At 39.4% G+C, this 19,568-nt stretch overlaps 1 protein-coding gene across 6 annotated transcripts in view; it reads left to right on the top strand.

Moving 5' to 3' along the window:
* The first annotated feature begins 3,873 nt into the window (after positions 1-3,873).
* Positions 3,874-19,568, top strand: part of ehmt1b (euchromatic histone-lysine N-methyltransferase 1b) — a 38,996-nt gene continuing 23,301 nt past the window's right edge. The window contains exons 1-2 of one of the 6 annotated variants that reach the window (XM_053649052.1): positions 16,285-18,793; positions 18,999-19,219. Coding sequence is in view for 3 of the 6 variants with exons in the window: in XM_053649047.1 (XP_053505022.1) it covers positions 14,624-14,728 (105 nt within the window). In the remaining 3 variants the exon portion in view is untranslated. Of the gene's footprint in view, positions 4,987-12,075; positions 12,432-14,165; positions 14,729-14,769; positions 16,262-16,284; positions 19,220-19,568 lie in introns of those variants that run through there. The other 5 variants (XM_053649050.1, XM_053649049.1, XM_053649047.1 and 2 more) reach the window with 5 other exon arrangements.

Genomic DNA, 19,568 nt, shown 5'->3' with positions numbered 1-19,568 from the left:
CCTGAACTGGAGTTCAGCCCAGAAGTTGATCGTTTTCCAAAAACAGGACACCCGAAGTCTTTTATTCCGCCCAACTGTTCGCAATTTTCCCAACAGTTCAATTTTTTTTATTATTATTTCCATCACCAGCGCCTCTTTTTTCTTTCTGTTAAAGTTAATAAGACAAACAAACAAACAAAAAAAACAAACAACAAGAAGAACAAAAAAAAACAAAACAGCTTCTCAGGTTGTCAAGAAAGCCCAAAGTCCATTACGCAAAACGACAAGTTACAAAGCGTTGACACGAAACATCTTCTCAGCATTTCAACAACGAGACACGTGACATCACGTCCCTGTGAATTAGTTACTATAGAAATGATAAAAATATCAACCATGCAGCTGAACTTTTGAGAACTTAACAGCACTGTGGTATAATATTGTTTATTTCACAATTGAATCCTGTACATTTGTTGACCGAATACATCCTGGGTCTTAAAATGTGTTAAAAGTTGTTCCGGTTTTAAAATGCCTTGTCCCTCCTGCTTTACTTTTCCCATCACCAAAGATTCAACAGCTTTATTATGTTCTTTATTTGTCATGTGGTTCCAAACCCACCCCCCCACGCCCCCCCCCCCCCCCCCACCCACGTTGACATGGTCTCTAATTTTGTATTTTTCTATTGCTCTGTATAATTATGTGTGTGTTGCGATCTTTTGAGCGGTGTTGTCATCTGATCCTTGTTAGCAGTAGCACCACTGTGGATCAATGTCGTATTTAAAAAACAAATTCAAATTAGTTTTGTTTATTAGTACACTGTACTAATAAAATCTCATCAGTCTCTATCGCTTTACAACTGCTTGTGTTGTGTCTTGGGTCTTTATTTCGAGGTTTTAATAAAGATTCGTAGAACTGGATTCCAAATTTAAAAGCTTTACTCCATCTTGCGCAGCAAATCCATCAAGCAAGAAAACTCCAAAGGTTGGATAAATCGCAAAATCATTAGCTAGCCCCTTGGGCAAGTCAGAGCTCAAGTGTTCTTGCTCAATCCCATGTTTTGGTTGCTCAGAAACCCAACTGACTACGGTAAAAAGTGTTAGCTAACATACACCGATCAGCCATAACATTAAAACCACTGACAGGTTAAGTGAATAACATTGTTTATCTTGTTATTCTGGCACCTGTCATGGGGTGGGAGATATTAGGCAGCATGTGAAGTCAGTTCTCAAAGTTGATGTGCTGGAAGCAGGAAAAAAGCTTAAGGATCTGAGCGACTTTGACAAGCGCGTCTCCAAAAAGGCAGGTCTCGGTGGGTGTTCCCGATATGCAGTGGTTAGTACCTACCGGTAGAGGTCCAAGGAAGAACGACCAGTGAAGGAGACAGGGTCATGGGCACTCATTGATGTGCATGGGGAATGAAGGCTAGCTCATCTGGTCTAATCCCACAGAAGAGCTACTGTAGCACAAATTGCTGAAAATTTGAAGGCTAGATATGATAGAAAGGTGTCAGAACACACAGTGCATCACAGCTTGCTGCATATCTGCAGACCGCTCAGCGTGCCCATGTTGACCCCTGTCCACCGCTGAAAGCGCCTACAATGGGCACGTGCGCATCAGAACTGGACGATGGAGCAATGGAAGAAGGTAGCCTGGTCTGATGAATCACGTTTTGTTTTACATCATGTGGACGGACGTGTGTGTGTGTCGCTTACCCGGGGAAGAGATGGCACCAGGATGCACTATGGGAAGAAGGCAAGTCGGCAGAGGCAGTGTGATGCTCTGGGCAATGTTCTGCTGGGAAACCTTGGGTCCTGGCATTCATGTAGATGTCACTTTGACACGTACCACCTACTCTGACACTTTTGCATACCAAGTACACCCCTTTATGGCCCTTTGTGCTTAGTTTTCGCATTGGTTCCACATTCCAGCATGCTCCTGATTCTGGAAATATCATCTATTATCTGTTCATGCTAATTAATCCACCTAGTAAAAAATGTTCTACAGTCAAAAAGTTTTCCTCTTGGCTTATGTGTGTAGTGCAGCTGGTGGTGAGATTCAGAACAAGGAGCTTGAGATATGGTTACAGCATCGGGGGGTGTCACGCCACTGAAGAGCATTAAGTTTAAACGTAGCAACATACCAAATGAAAACTTTTGCGAAGATCAAGAAAGCGTATGTTTTTTCATTCTTCTCCAGACTTAAAATCTGCTCGTGTCTGCCACTCAGGCTACCGATTTGTCCACACCAATCATCCCTCCAGCCATACCACTTATCTTACACAAGGTTGCAGGGGAGCCTGGAGCCTATTCCAGGGGACACCCTGGACAGGGTGCCAACCCCATTGCAGGGCACAATCGCACACCCATTCACACACAACGGACAGTTTGGAAATAACAATCAGACTACAACGCATGTCTTTGGACTGGCGGAGGAAACTGGAGTACCTTTAGGAAACCCCCGAAGCACAGGGAGAACATGCAAGCTCCACACATACAGGGCAGACGCGGGATTCGAGCCCCCAACCCCGGAGGTGCAAGCCAAACGTGCGAACACTAAGCCACCGTGCTCACCCCACCAATCAATAGTCTGTAATTTATACAAGCAGCACTGTTCCAAAATTCCCTGAATATTAGCCAAAAAGGATCGCTTTGTTTTTACGGCAGACACATGTGACAAGTGGGGAAAGAATTGTTCTTGAAAAATGAAGTTGCTCCAGTCTATTTCTAGATTGAATCAATTATTTATAGATAATGATGCCAGATTGAAATCTTCACTGATCCATGTGTTAATGAGAGTGGAGGCTATTTTTTTCTGTTAAAGAATCCACTTGACTGAGAACCACCAGTGTAATTATACTCTGCAAGTCTTAGTGTTATTAAGTATTAATAAACCCAGTATATGTCACGTGATTATAGCATGTGCTTTTCATAATACTTGAATTGTACACTAATCATTGAATCATCTAAAGTTTCCTCATATCATAAAAACATTTACAGCAGCATGCATTTTTCCCTCTAACCCTATAAACATGGCAATTAAGATTACTGTTAAAAAGCTTTTTATTTCCCCTTCTGTTTAATATACTGTACACTCACTAGCCACATTAATAGGAACACTTGCGCACCAGTCCCTCCAGGATTTTACGATTCTGCGATTGCAGAAATTAACTCAAAATCAAGCAAACTCCACGATATTCTGAGAAGCTTGCAATTTTTTAAAATTGCCCCAGACTTTCCACAGATTTGGGCCGAGACGTGTCATGTGACATCGTCACAACGCGCATTCAGTCACAGCCCTCTTCGATTCACATGCATCAAACATGAGTAAAACTAAAAGGCCTCATTTACCCACAAACATCACTACGAAAGACTGTGCGAATCAATGTCGTGCCATTGCAATTTCTCCAATTCAAGTAGTTTTCCGCAAAAAAAGCACAAAAAAACAAAAAAATCCACAGCAAAATCAAGCATTTTTGGCCACAACAGTCACAAAAAAAAAACCTCCTGTACGGACTGTCATTCAAGCAATTATCCAATCAGCCAATCATGTAGAAGCAGTACAGTATATACAATCACGCAGATACAGTTCAAGAGCTTTAGTTTATATTCATATCAAACATCAGAACGGGGGAAAATGTGATCTCAGTGACTGGTTGAGTATTTCAGAAACTACTGATCTCCTGTGATTTTCACGCAGCTTCTAGTGTTTACACAGAACGGTGCGAAAAACTAAAAATATCCAGAGAGCGGCAGTTCTGCAGCTTTTTAAGCATGTATTAGCAACAATCCAATTAAAAGAACTGGCAACAATGTGATGTTTTATCACTCTATGGCTATTTTTTGCTTTCCGTACCATTCAATATTTGTCGCTAGGCTCTTTTTTTTTTTAAATATTCACTAAAGCAGTCTAAAAAGTCACTAGTTTTGTCGCTTGGTGACTTTCTAGACCGCTTTAGTGAGTTTATTATTATTATTATTATTATATTATTATTATTTTTTAACCTATTGACTTTTTGACAGAATGTGAGCTGTTAGAAGATTGAAACCAGGAAGCGAAGAGCAACAACAACAACGCCTTGGTAATGACAGAACACGAGGGAACCTGGGCAATAACTTCGCAGTGAGGCTGTGACAGAACGAGGTTTATACAGAACAACAGTGATGAGTGACTGATTAGAGAAAACAGGTGCAGACAATCATGTGACGTGATCAGGTTAGAAGCAGTGGCTTCTCTGATATTTACATAACATTAGTGGCAGTTGGGGAAGATTCATCTCAGGTGCTACACTACATGGTTCATATATATATTTTTAAGGTGCTTTGAATGGTTGCGGTTCTATCTTTCTAAATGAAACTTGTTATAACCCCACTTGGAAACGTTAAGTTTTTTTTTCTTTTCTTTTCTAGAGAACAAACCAAACAACACATAAGGATGCTAGACGCTACCATTTTGTTATTCTCGACACGTAACAGTAATACACAATAATAACAACAAAAGCCTAAATAGTGTAATTAACTAGTTAGAAATTTCTTAACCAATTTTTTGGTGTGAAAAAGCACTCTCTGTGTATTTTTTTTTTCAGGCAACAATTAATCTATTTTTACTTGGCAAATTGTTACTGTTGTTACTATTGTATTGTTACTATTGTATTCATGAACACACTGAAGTAGGCTAATTCCACTAGGCTTTAGTTTAACTCTAGATTACAAATTTAAGCAAAGTTTGCTCATAATAATATTGTTATTCGTGAATATATTAACTATTGTTAATGGAACACTGTTATATTCGTATCCAGACTGATTTCTATCAACTGCACTGGTAGCTGGAGAGCACGCTGAAGGATACAACTCCATTGTAAAGGTGGCGCTCTGCGCATTTAGTTTGCGACGCGCCGTAAACTCACAGAAGAAGACAAATCCTCTAATTCCTACATAGGCACAAAAAGCTTTAAAGCATGCTACACATTCGCCCGGGATTAGGTGGAGACGCGGGATTACAAACTCTTTAAACGTAAGACACGTCTTTTTAACAACAGTCCTTCTTCTGATTTTGGGATGCAACAACATGTTTCATAGGTAGGCCAGTAAAATACAGCTCTTTGAAGCAGAAAAACAAAACAAAAAACGAGGGTTTGTAGGTCGCAGTCATACAAACGGGTTTATTTGAATGCGCGTTTCGTACGCATTGATGAACATCTTAAAGTCTCGTGTCATTGTGATGATTTATTCCGGTTGGATTCCTTCTTTTACATCTTTGAAAATGCAGGAGTTATTTCAAACACTCCACCTTATTTTACTGGTCTTAAAGTCGTTAACTATGTGTACTATCGTTGAATTGTAAAGCGCTGTTTAGGAAAATAATACAGTTTGCCCAGGAACCGGTAACGTATTCAGTTTAAACTGTGTGTCTATGAAGATACTTGTGTTATGCTCGTTCCGGGGCATTGTACTCTCCGGCTTCTGGTGCTACGTTATTGCCATAACAATAACCCTGTTTATGTGTTGAATGATTATATATAAATAAATAAATAGAAATCTCCCAACGGAGCTGAAACGAGTCTTTTAAAAATGTTGCTATGGAATATTAATATCTGCTGCTTTCAGTGGTGTGTATGTGTGGAACATATTTCAACATACTGAGATTGTAAACAGTATTAATACCAACACTAACCGAACGTTTAATTTTGTCTATGTTAGTCTTACATTTAAATATCAAACAAACAATGCACAACAGAGTAGCTAGGACAGTCATGATTTAACTGCTATATCTACTGTAATTATCAGTGAGTGAGTGAAAGTTCAGTTTCATTATCTAGCAGTATCACGTGATCAGTGTAACTTTAGTGGACTGAGATTTAAAAAAAAAAAATGAATTAATAAAAATTTGTGGCCTGATTTTATGCTAAGAATTTGAAGGAATTTATTTAAGTAGGATACATTCTCAGTTTGACATCCCCATGTGCTGCAAATCTAAAGAACCATGTTGTTTGTGTTATATGGAGAACCAGCACTACTTGGGCTGTAGAGGGCGCCCCACACTCGCCCTATTTTATTCTCTGGCTGCAGCCTGTTTCTGCTTCAATGCTTTATGCTGGTGTTTCATCTGAAGAATATTTCTTCATTCATGTTTACTAACTGCTTTAACCTGATCTGGGTTCGTAGTGGACCCAGAGCCTATCCTGGGAGCAATGAGTGCGAGGTGGAAAAACACCACTGTGTACACTCTCAGTTTATTCAATTTCATTGGTGAGTGTGGAGTCAGCCATGCTGCTTAGTGTAAATGTGGCCAAATGTGATCCATTTGAATCATGAATTCATTCACCGTTTACTTTCATGATGTAATCTCTGTTATCACACTCTCAAGTTTGGGATTGGAGAACCACGATGATTTCATAAACCCAGAATTCAGTGTGGGGTTTTACGTTCAGAAAATGAGTATGAAGAGATCAGGGCTTTGTGTGGCGCACAAACCTCAAGTGACTTCCTTTCCTTTCTGGTCAAGAGCAATGAGGATTGATTTTTTTTTAATTTTTTTTTGTCGGCAGCCATTGGCTTCCTGTTGGTGAGAGGCATTGTTGGGCCTGTTAGTATGGTGAGTTGTGGATTGTGCTTTCAGAGTGTTGTGATACACCATTTGAGCACTGATACTGGTGAACTGGCGCCTGGTTTATTATTTGGTTGTAATGTGTCCTGCTTTAAAAGATTTTCCCATCTAGACAAAGGGCTTTTCTAGTTACTTGGCATATCAAGTTGCATCTTGAAACTGGTTTCCTTGGCTTTGTTTGATGGCTGTTTTATGTCATCATGTAGGTGGTCTGGAATAAAACACAATGGGGCATGCTGTTGTAGAGAATAATCAATGACCTAGTACATCCCGAATTGTTTTATTCCTCTTATACAAAAAGCAATTTGCCAACAACCTGCTAACACTTTAATAATATATGACACACCGTGCTTTTAATTCATTTATAGTTATGTTTAATGCTGTGGAATGTCTCACAGACAAGTTAGTTACATTTACATTGGATTCTTTTATCATACAGTTGCGACAGGATACAACTTAGCAGTTGAAGGTTAAGGGTCTTGTTCAAGAGCCCAAGAGTGGCAGCTTGTGGTGCTGGGATTTGAACTTAAGACCTTCCAATCAGTAGCCTTAAACATTAAAGCCACAACTTCCCTGTTACTGTTAAACCATCGTTCCCTTAACAGAAAAGTGCAAGATCGAAATACGCAAAGTCTTAAAAAAATGAATGATCATTATAACGCACTAACACTAGAGACTCCTTCCATAAACGTTAAATAAACATTTCCTTACACAAGGGTTCTGTTAATAAGCTTTGTTTATCAAGAGCTATACGTTTTCCTATGTAACAACATGCTAATAAATAATCTGTTTAGTAGTCTTGGATTATGTCGAGTGTCCGCTCTATTAGATCTAGTTCATTAACATAAAGATATCGTCTGAATAACAGCCAAGACTACTCTCAGAGCTGCTGTTACAGAAAACCAATCAGGATCGAGAATTCAGAAGGACTATAGTATAAGAGATCGATAACAAAGTCTTTCGTGTCAAGTGATACTCAATACTGATCCCGCCATCTTCTGAGTAACTGACTCGCTTGCTGCAAGCTTCTGTCACCAGGTTATGTGATCATGGCATATTGTGCCCCGTATTCACATGCAAAATCCGTGTAGTGTCGGTCAAAATTGCATGAAATGTGATGGATTGGATCAATAAACGACAAACCCAATCCAATATTAAGTCAATGTTTCATTGCTAGTATCAGATAAGATCGGTAACAAGATTATACCTAGTTACTTACTGTGCAAGTAAGGCCTGTAGCATCATTGCAATGTACTGAAAGTCCATTTGTAGATGGAATAATTTTTGGTGAATTAGGCAGAGGTGCCAATATCTACGGTTGAGATGTAGCATTTATGATTTTTAGCTATGTTTTATAGCTTACTGTGGCAATATAGAAAACACAATAAAAATTTTTTGATCAGACCAAATGCAAATAAAGTTCCCACGGCACAAGAGCCATTTCACCGAAGGGGAAAGGACGAGAGACGCGAAAGACACTTATTTGCTTCTAGTAGTGGTTGCTTTTGTTTCTTTAGTTAATTAGGTGAACACTGGCCTCTAAATTAGTGAAACTGTGTTTTATGAACCAGTAGAAAACAAGAGGACAGGGTTGTACTTTCTGATTGGTATTAGTTATGTTTTTAACATGATGCTGTCAAGATTTGTAGATTTGGTGTATTGTTGGGCACCTCTAATAAGAGAAACATTTGGGGAAATTATACAAAGATTGCCAAATGTATGAACATTGGTGGTGCATATGATGGTTGGTTTAAAACTATCTGAAATGGTAACTCATTGGTCATGAGCTAGAGGTCTAAATATACCTGGACTTTTGGATTGTATCTTGTCTTAGTGGTAAGTTTCATAGTGCAGTGTTGACACGAAGATTGCAATTAACGTAACACGTGTTTTAGTTGCTATTAAGCAAATAGGTCATGTGGTCAATTATTCTTTGTATTACTTATTCCAGATTTTCCAAATCTAGATGCCGGGTTGGGCTAAAACGGACAATTCAACAATGTTGCCCTCTTGGTTTGGGCAGTTTTCCGAATGAACTCCGTTCAGCTGAATCGTCCAAAGATTTGTTTGCTAAAAATCCCAACACACTGTGCAGAATTTTGATTCAAGAATCAAAGATCTCTCAAAGAGGTGCTGAACAAGATGTCGGTTTTGACAGGAATAAGCTCGGAGAATATTAAGTTAAATCAGGCTGGCTGGGTGAGTTTACTGTTATGGCTGTTTAATACTGTTTAGCTTCTCTTAAACTCGACTTTAGCTTTATGTAATGCTCCTAACACTTGAGGAAGGTAGGTAAAATGATGATTTCAGGATTGGATTTGTAGTTGGAGTTCGCATAAATTAACGCAAACTCAAACAAACTCCGCAATATTCAAAGGGGCTCGTAATTTTTCAAAATTACCCCGGATTTTCCACAGATTTAGGTCAAGATGCATCATGTGACGTCAACCTCTCTTCGATTCGTGTGCGTTGAACATGAGTATAGCTAAAATGTCTCATTTACCAGCAAACATCACTGTGAAAGACCGTGCAAAACAATTTCTTGCAATTGCACCAATTCGGGTAGTTTTCCCCCCAAAATGCGTAAAACCCGCCGCAAATTTTGATAAAAGCGCAGTAAAATCAAGCGTTTTTGGCCGCAACAATCACCAAAAACGCCGCAAAATCCTGTACGGACTATCTGGTAGGCTGCGTTTTATCGTGATGCATCTAAGCTAGCTTGAGGTGTCTGTCACATTAGCTTCAGATTAGATTGTTACTTGATCAATTTATTATGAATAAGTAGTAAAGGTGTTTTTACATCAATCTTATACTTTGCGATTGTATATGATGTTGTTATTGCTGATTCCTCTTATATAAATGTAAGAAAATAATATTATGATCTCTACTCACGTCATGAGTAGTAGTATTATTATTATTACATTGTTGTTATACAATTGTGTAGTACGTTTTTAAAAGTATCGTTATCAGTAAAATGCTTGCTCAAGACAGGCAGATCTTGGTTTGTAATAATTTATGTCCAAAACGTACATTAATAACATGTATCCTACTGCTTTGCCCACGTTTAATACAGCTATACAGAAATGTTTGACATCTGTAACAAAGCAAAATGTATGATGAAACACTGTTGAAACCCTGTTGAACACAAATTGACTTATAGCCAGTTTTATCTGTTCATAGCCGCATAACTCCATGGACTTGCGCTGGCTTACGAGCGAACCTTACCCTTGCTAATGTAGTACTGACGTACCAAGGTAATTAGTCAAATCCTGACTTGGCATGCATGTAAATAAGTTCCATTTTTGTGCGAATTTGAAAATTTTCACTTCAAGTGAAACCGGCTTTACACACAGGGTTAGGGTGCGCTTAATTGCTTCCTAAATGATGCAATTCTGGACATGGTACATAAGTAATAGAGGTGTAATGCAATGCCATTAGCTGAATCTCGATCTGTTTAGTGCTCTGAATACAGCGTTGCCTAAACAGGAACGGTTTTAAAAAAGTGAACTCTACTACTATGTCCCAAGAAAACACTGGTTAAGGTTAGAAATGTCACTATGGTGCATGAGTTCTGGCTCTGACAGTTCCTCCACCTCAGCTACATCACTCGAGCTCATAATTTGTATGAATTCGAGTTTCTTATTTTGTTTCTCTCTAGTGGCCTCACTTCATACAGCGTACACAGACTAAATAGCGAAACAGCACTGACAATTCCGGCCAGCCCCCAAAAATGACATTTTACGGTTTTATTTATAGCTAAAAGACGCTGCGCCACTCTCAAACTCGATATTTATAACCTAATCTACTTACACCGTCATCACTTCACTCCACTGATCTATTTCTATGCTACCGCTATCTGGGAAATAATTGCCGACTCATTCGGTAAGTTCTGTTCCGTTGACTAAATTTCTTGTTATTAATGTCTTTTTATTACATCATTTAGCCATAAAATTCTATCCGTTTGCTGCCTGTACAAGAGCTCTTCTTTGTTTTGATGATGATTCGATGGCGCTGAAGCATTGTGGACAGCCGGTATCTGATTACAAACTGAATTGATTAGACTTATGTTTGTTTTATTATGACACGTAGCTATCTAACGACTCGATCAAATCGTTAAAAAGGCTAGCAAAAAACGGTTGACTTAGCTAGCAAGGTTTTCGACATCTTTAGGCTCCATACCAGACATGATCTTAACGGTTATAAAGTAACACAATTAAAACATTTCCACATCGGTATGGAGAAAATGTGTTAATAAAGAAATGTGAAACTATTATTGGCGGCAGGAAAAACAAAATTTTTCGGCAAAATGAACAATAGGCCTGGCACAACTATGCACAGTGCTTGGGTTATACTGCTTCAGGAGTTCAGCAAGAGATGTCAGCGCAAAACTATTTAGAGACTTAAATATCGAAGCTAATAGTCAGCCAGTATAGCTTGACTAAGACTCTGACCTTCTTTTTGTGGTGAGGATGTGGGCTGCTATTTTCAGAATTTGTTGAGACTTGAGTATAGTTGAATTTTCTCATCAGTGTTAGCAAATGTCTTATTTTGGCTGGCATTCTCAAATGCTAATATGCAGCTTTAGAAATGCTACGACTTAGGAATCAAATAGTGAACCAGTGACTTGGATTACGCCAAGGTCCTTGACTATAGCCTTTGCTTTCACAGGGTAGCCATCAACTTCTAGGTAATCAGCAACCGTATTGCAGGTAGACTTGGTACCCAGCATAGTAGTTCTGTTTAATCAGAATTATATAATTAGGAGGAAGGAAGTTTCTGTTCATCTAACTTTTTGTGTTCACAATCTTCCATACCCAATCCAATATCCAGTTATTTGTTTATTAGCTCAGCTACATACAGGACAGCAGCTGTGCTGCTGAATGTAGCTGAGCTAACAAAGAAATACATGACAAAGGTCAAAGTTTATTGGCATTTATTTGTAAAACTGCATAGTTATACCAAAATTCTAGAACAAATGGCTACATTTAACCTGGTCTAATATAGAGATTTACTTCTATATTGAGATGATCAGCTCCAGGTATGGGGGCCCATTGCCCTGGATTACTAGGCTAAAAATTATTGCAGTTATAAATCAAATTTATTACCATTCCCTGTCTAATAAGTTCTCTTATTATGTGTGACGTGAGAAGTCAACAAATGGCAGCAGGAAAATTTCAGTCAACCGTGTATTTAAAATAAACAGGATTGTAATGTGATGCACATCTTTACTGTAACGTATGTTAAACAATACAAACTCATCGATTTTTTTTTTTTTGCGGATCTTTTTGGAGAACACTTGGGCCTATACAAAATTAAGTCATTTTACTTTATTCATGATAGAACACAGTACTTTTATGTATGTCATGTTTTGACTATTGTCAAATGAGAATCGCATTTTTACAATGGAAACTTGGTTTGAACCCAGCACTGGTGTTTCTGCACTCCTCCATGTTTAAGCACAGACATGAATCTTTATTTGGTATGCTGGGCCTCTTTTCATTTTAGCCCTAAAATAGATGTTCACAAAACATTTCTCACTAGGCATAAAGTCTGAGATCAAATTCAGCATGCGTTCTGTTACCACCACCACTGGATCCACACACCATTCCATGAAAATGGCTGCAGTGTTGTGGTTTTTTTTTTTCTCCTGCTGTTCCTTCTTCATGAAGACCAGCGGAGCTCCAACTGAGCATGCCCAGAGAGCGCCATGTCAATGCTTTCTACAGAGAGTTGGTCATGTGACCTGAGAAGGGACGGTGCTTGTGCGGGAAGCTAGACTTTAGTCAGTGGAGCTTTACTCTCGCCCTCTTCCTCCTCTTCCCCCATCAATGGAGACCCACAGGCTATGCCAGGTACTGCCATGTTGCTGGAGGGCTCAACATAAAATAGCAGGATTATTAGCTTCTCTATTTTGCTGCCTCTCTTTTGGGAAAGCCATTGCCAGATGTACGGCTGATCATTTATTTGCTTCCCGAAAAAAAAAAAAAGAAAATAGGCCAAGGTCTATCTTGGGTTGCTTTTTCTCTCTGTCTTTTTTTTTTTTTTTTAAATGCAACTTCTCATGTTTCATTGTTATTCTGGATTTCTATTTGATTACAGATTCATCAGTTGATGTGTGCATGGGTACAGAAGCTGAACAGAAGGCCTTCCTGACAGTTGTTGGAAAGAGGCTCTTTGCAGGCTCTACCAGATATACTTGTGTACTTCCTGTGACCCTGCTAGAATGGAACAAGTTTTCACAGTGGTTTCTTGCATTGGGCAGAGGTGTAGTTTGAGTGTCAGTTGTGAGATCTGTAGATCAAACACTCTGTGATGTTTACCAGGCATGGCTGCAGCTATGAGGCAGAAAAAGGAGGCATTTCTTTGGCACTTGTTTTCCCTCTCTGCAGGCTTCTATCGAAGGTGTGGATTGAAAGGAGGCTTGTTCTCAATGCGGTTGCTGTTCCTTAAAACAGTTTGTTCAAATGATGTCTCTTAAGCTTGGACAGATGGGTAGACCACTGAAGCTAGACGTTCGTTGTTGTGTTTTTTCTCCCCTCCACACCAGTGATAAATGGTTGGAAAAGTTGCTGATTATAATATGGTAGATTATTATCCCTGCAGCCTCCTGGATTGAAGATTCAGTTAAGTTGAAGCTCAGAGTTGAAGGTTATGCTGATAAGGGTTTTGGCTCAGTCTTGCACGCATGAACAGGTCTGTTTTCATTTTTGTCAGTTGTGTCAGGGTGTCGTACGTTGTACATGGCTACTTTGCTGTGGTTCCTTTATTGGAAAAGGCTTATTGAGGTGTAGAAGAGCGCTGTTTCTCCTCTGCATGTTAGATCTCTCTCAGTTGCTCTCCCCTGCTGGATCCCTTTGTGGCTCTGTGTCTGTCTCTAGCCGTACAGCCAGTCAAGCAGAAGGATTTGTGCATGGAATGGTAGGCATGAAACTGAAGAGTCGGCTTTTTTCTTTAGAGAAATGTGACGTGGGGAGCGCTTTCACTACGGTTTACACGTAATGAGACACCTCAAGAAGACTAGTGGCTCTGATTCAAAGTAGCGCTTTGCCTGGCAATCTGACGTGAATTCAAAATGGCTGGGGGTGTGGGGGGGGCTAGGAACGGGACTCTTGAGCATGCTCCACTGGTAAGCTTAGTCATCTAGTGAAGTGTTGGAGTAAAAAACAAAGCAGTGTGTAGACTACTAGTGATGTAGAATGGTTTTTAATAGCCATTTGAATTAGATAATTTTTTCTGGATTTTGAAATGGTTTTGGAAAAAAAATTGTGTATATATATATATATATATATATATATGTATATATATAATATATATATATAAAAATTATATAGTATAAGCAGGATTAGAAGAACATACCACACCAATTTAATAAACTAGAGCCACTACTCTGATCGCCTTGAGGTTAATACTGCTTTACCCTACACTTGCAACTTCAAAGCTTCTAAAATGCATTTGAGGTTTGTCTTGTTTTATTTTTGTTGGTTTTAAAAAAAAAATATATATATATATATATATTCTTGACACACATTGAGTTTAATACCATACAGGTCGAGAGTTACATTAGTTAATGTTGGTGCAGGGATACAGAATGATTATTATTGGCTGTGTAGACGCCAAAGGCTTGGATTAGTCGGGTTACTCAATCTATCAGCAGCTCTCATTATTCACTGTTGTAAATGTTAAAATCATTCTCTGATTTGGCCTTGAGCACAAGTCTCTCGTGACAGCCCTGCCCTCCTCGGGCTCAGCAGAGATAAAGACCTCTGGGTAGACCAGATCAGATTAAGGATAGCTCACACTCTTGGTTCTGCTTGCTGTTGTTGGACTTCATGTGGTTCCTTTTGCCTCCTCATACATCTGCTATATATTTTTTTTTTTTCCTTGCCAGCAAAACAAAATGGCAGCTTGCTTTCATTGGTGACCTCCTTTAAGAGGAATTAAATAAACATTGAAATTCGAACTGACTGAGCATGCTCGGTTGGAGCTTTAGCAAGGCTGGCCAACAGAGGGAGCTGCTAGGTCACATGACCAGCAAGCTGCGTGAATGTCTGCATACAGGAGGAGGTGGGGAAAGAGAAAAAAAAAAAAAGAAGAACAATCTGTTCGAAGCTCTCGCTCAGCCTTAATGGAGGCCCTCGGTAGAAAGCAGGTATGATGCTGCTGGAAGACGACCCTTAGCAAAGGAACAAGACCTCAAGCCTCCATCCTTGCTGGCTCTGCGTATTTGTTGGTTTCAGGCTGTGCTTTTTTCCACCATCTGCCTTTTATCCCTCCATTCATGTTCAGACCATTGACAGTGCTAGCTAGAGGGGGAGTTCTCTTGTGACAGCCTGGAGATTGAGTCATGCACTGGCCTGGTACATGGACTGAAGTAGAGACCACTAGGTCTCTCACCAGTGGCTCTCAGAGCTTGAAGCTAAATGTAGTTGCCTTTCATTTTGGTACAGAGTTGTACGTGGCTTAAATGTTGGCGACTTGGGAACTTGCAAAGGGAAAACCCAGTGGATTACCAGAGTCTGGTTTAATGAGTGCTTATGTGGTTTTGTATTATGTTCTGTGTTAAACAGGAGGCAAAAAAAAAGACGACTGGTCTCATGTCTGAAGTCTAGGAAGAAGACAATCTCTTCGTTTAAAACGCATGCTGTATTTCATTCATTGCTCGAGAGCGTTCTCCTTTGTGAGTTCCTGCGTTCCCCTTTCTCCTATGACTCATGATTACCACAAGAATGTTGGATAAGAGGAGAGAAATGGTTGCAGATATGCCATGCTGTTTGCAGGAAGATAATTGATTCATGCAGGTTTGGGCCTGTTGAGCTAGCCAGGCCAAAATAAAAGAATGGCATGCTGAACACAAAAAAATTAAATGTTTTTTTTTTTTTTTTTTTTTTTTTGACGGTGGCTTGTTGGAGTTGATTGTTTTTGTTTTTTTTTGAAAACTGCTTGCAAAAGAAAGAGCAAGGACGGGCTTTGTCCTTCTGAGGAACAAGAAACAGAACTTATAACTATCCTGATTAGTCTGCTCAGTGTTTTGGCCTTTGTTGGAGGAACCATTGAGATGAGTAAAGAATGCAGAGCCCCAGGTGTCATGGACAGTGGTGACGGTTATTTTGCATCAGTATTGAGACATGTCTTTGCAAATGCGGCCTCCTTTTTACGGAGTCGTAGTGTTGATGTTGATGTACGTTTCTGCGTTTCTTTGCTTCGCCTTCAGTTTGTCCTCATTCTTAATCATTGTGGTGATATACAACAGGATGGCTCTTTGAAATCACCAAACGTGATTCTTTTTTTTCTTTTTCTTTTTTTTTTGTGAGTTTGCTGAAGGTTGTTGGATAATTTTAGGATTTATTTTATAGAAATATTTTTCATTCTTCTTTAGATGCCAAGTGTTTGTGGCCAGTTCTGCACTAGCATGTGCGTTTCAGGAAGCTGATTTTTGGAGTTTTGATTTGACCCTCTTCATTAACATCCATGTCATAAATAAGAAACGGACCTATTCCAGAATCTCAACTGGAACAATAAGACAAATTTGCTGTTTTTATTTATTCAAGGGAATTTGTGAAAAATATCGTTAAATGAAGAATGAAAAATGACTTGTGTCGCCCGAGCATTTGAAACTTGAGCTGTTTTGTTTTATGCCATTTATTTTTGGAGCACCAGCATGGCAACTTCACTCGTCCATCAGGTGAGGAGGAACAGTAATACCAAACAGGCATCTCAAGTATTCCAACATGTGGAATAGTTTCTAGCCTGTACAATTAGGCTAATTTGTATAGCTAAAAAATTTTATGCCTCTTTTATTTATTTTTATTATTTTTTTGTCTTTTCCAAAAACACCATTGACTCTATGGGGGAGTCAATCAGAATTGATGAATGATCCTCCATTTGCAGAATTGCTACCCACATTTTCCTTCTGCCATAGAAAAAAATTCACTGTGTCCTGTTGTATCAGTAAACAATCTGGTTACAAAATGGCGGTTGGGAGCAGAGGCCCTTCCCTCTTTCTCCAGTCCTCTATTGGAAGTGATCTCTCTTTGGCCTGTAGGGGGAGGGCTTGGGAAGAAGAACAGCACCACAAGGCAATGTTTTTCAGATATTGCTATAACAAAGCCAAGCCTTTTTCCTCTCTTACTTCTGCTATATGAAATATATAATGCTGAGATTGCCAAAATGAAACTATAGTAGTCAAACTGAGATGAGAGCAGTTGTGGACCTGCATTGTTGTCACAATATAAACAATAGGAATGTTCTGATAAGGAAATTGGTATGGAGCTAAGGTCAGGTTTGAGCCTGTCATACCAGAAATGCCTTTGGAAAAAGTTTCAGTACAAAACAAAGCAAACATCTGGGTTAGCGTACGTCCTGGGACTAAAGTATGGAGGTGCTGCCACTTACTGGATGTCAGATTTTCATGTTCGGTTTCTCTTCAGTAGCTACTGTATATTTTTGAACAAGTGACTAGTTTACAAGCATCAGGCTCGTTTCACCCAAACAGAATTCAGGTTATGGCTGGTTCAGTTCTTTGTATGGTCTGAAGGACCGTGTTTGGCTAGTTCTCTGTTTGAAAATGTCATTAGCTGCATCTTCAAGATGCAGGAGCCTGAGTGTGCAAGTTGTTGTTTGCCAGGTCACTAGTTTAGAAAAAGTTTTAGTGTCACTCAGTTTTAGTACTGTGAAATTGAGTCAATTTATTGTACTATTTGGACAGACGATTTCTGACACATGCCAGTTAAGTAATGTCTGGAATGATTATGATTATCGACTCACACAGGACCAGCGATTTCTAAACACTTTATAAATCCCATGCGTACTACATACACGTTCATTTAATACCTTTATTGCAAGTGCTTGTTGGAAGCCTTACAGCCATGCAAACTGTTGTTGATCTTACCCCAAACCACCAGACGTGTCATTTCTCTGACAAGTGATCTATGTTTTATTGTTCTGCATTTGAAATTCAGACAGTTCTTGGTTTTGGTTAAGTTGTTAGGCCAGAGACAGTAGAAAAGAGCGCTTTCTGGACTGTCAGTACTGAAGAAAAGTGCCAATCCTCTTTTCCCACAGGATATACTGGAATCTTTACCCAAATGTCAGGTCAGACAGGATATATTGGCATTACCCAGGGTTATTTCTACTGGTCATTTTATTGAAGGTAATATACTGTGTCATTTTTCCCCCCCCCCAAATGTCTATACAAACAGTCTATAAAAATTCCTGACATGACCAATTCGAAAGGGACTAAAATCCCAGAGATACTCTGGTGATCATGACCTTACACCACCTCCCCATGTTAAAGTAATCCAATTTGAATCGAATTGTGATTCAGCATGGATATTTTCACTCTTTGAATAGGAATAATGCTGTTTTTTTTTGTTTTGTTTTGTTTCATGTACAAGATGCAGTATGTAAATTGGGGGAAGGGTAACCAGCAAGGTTGCTGGATGAATTCAGATGTTTTACAAATCAGTAGTATTAAATGAAGGTATGAAACCAGCTATGGAGCATCAGTGTTTCAGATCCTTTCAAGGATTGATTTTCAGCACTTTTTTTTTTTTTTAGATATATAAATATATATATACATATATATATAATTTTCTGATGTGAGCTAATTAATCAGGCCTTTGGTGAAAGCAACATCTTGGTTCAAAGAGAAACCGAGATAGAAAGCCTAAATCAAAAAAAAGAGATTGCCAACACTTGGGACTTTGTGTAAAAACAATGGTGTATCCATGTTCACAACTCTCGATTAAAGAAGGACATCAAGACCACACTGGAAGCTAGATTTGACTGAAAGAGAGATTCCTTTGGGAGTAAGTGATGGACGCTTTGCACAGAAATGCCCAATGGTTCACTATGACAGCCTCTCATATTGTCATTTTTGGTTTTGATGGATCAGAACCTCTCAGGGTTGGTTAGGTGTGGGGGGGACTCTTATTATGAAGTGGCTCCCCTTGTGGTGAGCGAGGGGAAACAGAAAGAAGGACCGACCTTTGTTGAGAGAGCAGCTCCAACAAACGGCAGCCATTTTCTGTGTCCTGTGGAAGGCAGCCAGCGTGGCTGCCAATCAGATGAGGAGGTTCTGGGGAGCAGAGGCATGGCTGGGGGAGGGGCAGCCAGGGGAAGAGCCTGGATTTTGCTGTAATTACTACACCTTCTGACCTCCTTCCTTTGAGCATGGCTGCTGAAAATCACTACAGTAGATGTTGAAGGCTGGCAAGTGAGTGAGTGAGAGTGTGCAATGAGTGCTTGTATAAGTCTAGTTGCTTTGCAGTTGCCTCAGTAGATGGTGCTACTCGCCTGCTTCTATCCTTCTCAAAAGACAGCAAGTTTAGCACTTGCTTAGTGTTTCTCAGGTTTTCTTTAGATTTTTTCTTTGCTCATTATCGATCTTGTTAATGTTGACCTGTTTGTCTCTGTTGCAGAATCCATGCATTCCTTCTTTGCTCAATGGTCCTGGATTGATCAGTGAACTCGGAGAATATAGATCTGATTGCATCATTTTGACTGCCATCCTACAGGGAGCAAGCCCGGCTCTGTGTTGAGCAGACCGGCTATGGCAAAATCTTTTCTGAGCCATGACACACCAGACTGCTTTGCCTCTTGTGCATTAATTGTCCTTCCTTTTTAAAGTTGTTTGGGCAAGGCAAGTTCAGCGTCACTGCATCCCAACAGGACATTGTTTGTGTTAATTAGATCTTTGTTCACTGGTATTTACGCCATTTACCTGTATGTCTTTGTTGAGAGACCTTCACAGTGGGGTATAAAAAGGTTCACTGCTGTTTTTTTGTTTTTTTTGTTTTTTTTTAATATAGAAGATTTTTGATTTGAGTCAGAGCACATTGACCGGGAAGATCAGACTTTCTGGTCAAACGCCTTGCACGTTGCATGTAAAAAAGAAGGAAGTATTTGTTGTAGTAGTGCTGGTTTTATCATTTGTGCATTCAGGACTTTGGGCAAGAACCATACCAGCTCTGGAGATGAAGCACTTTCTC

Source organism: Ictalurus furcatus, chromosome 18 (assembly GCF_023375685.1).
Source record: "Ictalurus furcatus strain D&B chromosome 18, Billie_1.0, whole genome shotgun sequence".
NCBI lineage: Eukaryota > Metazoa > Chordata > Actinopteri > Siluriformes > Ictaluridae > Ictalurus > Ictalurus furcatus.
Note: the sequence above shows the minus strand (reverse complement) of the source record. Positions and strands in the feature narration are given on the sequence as shown.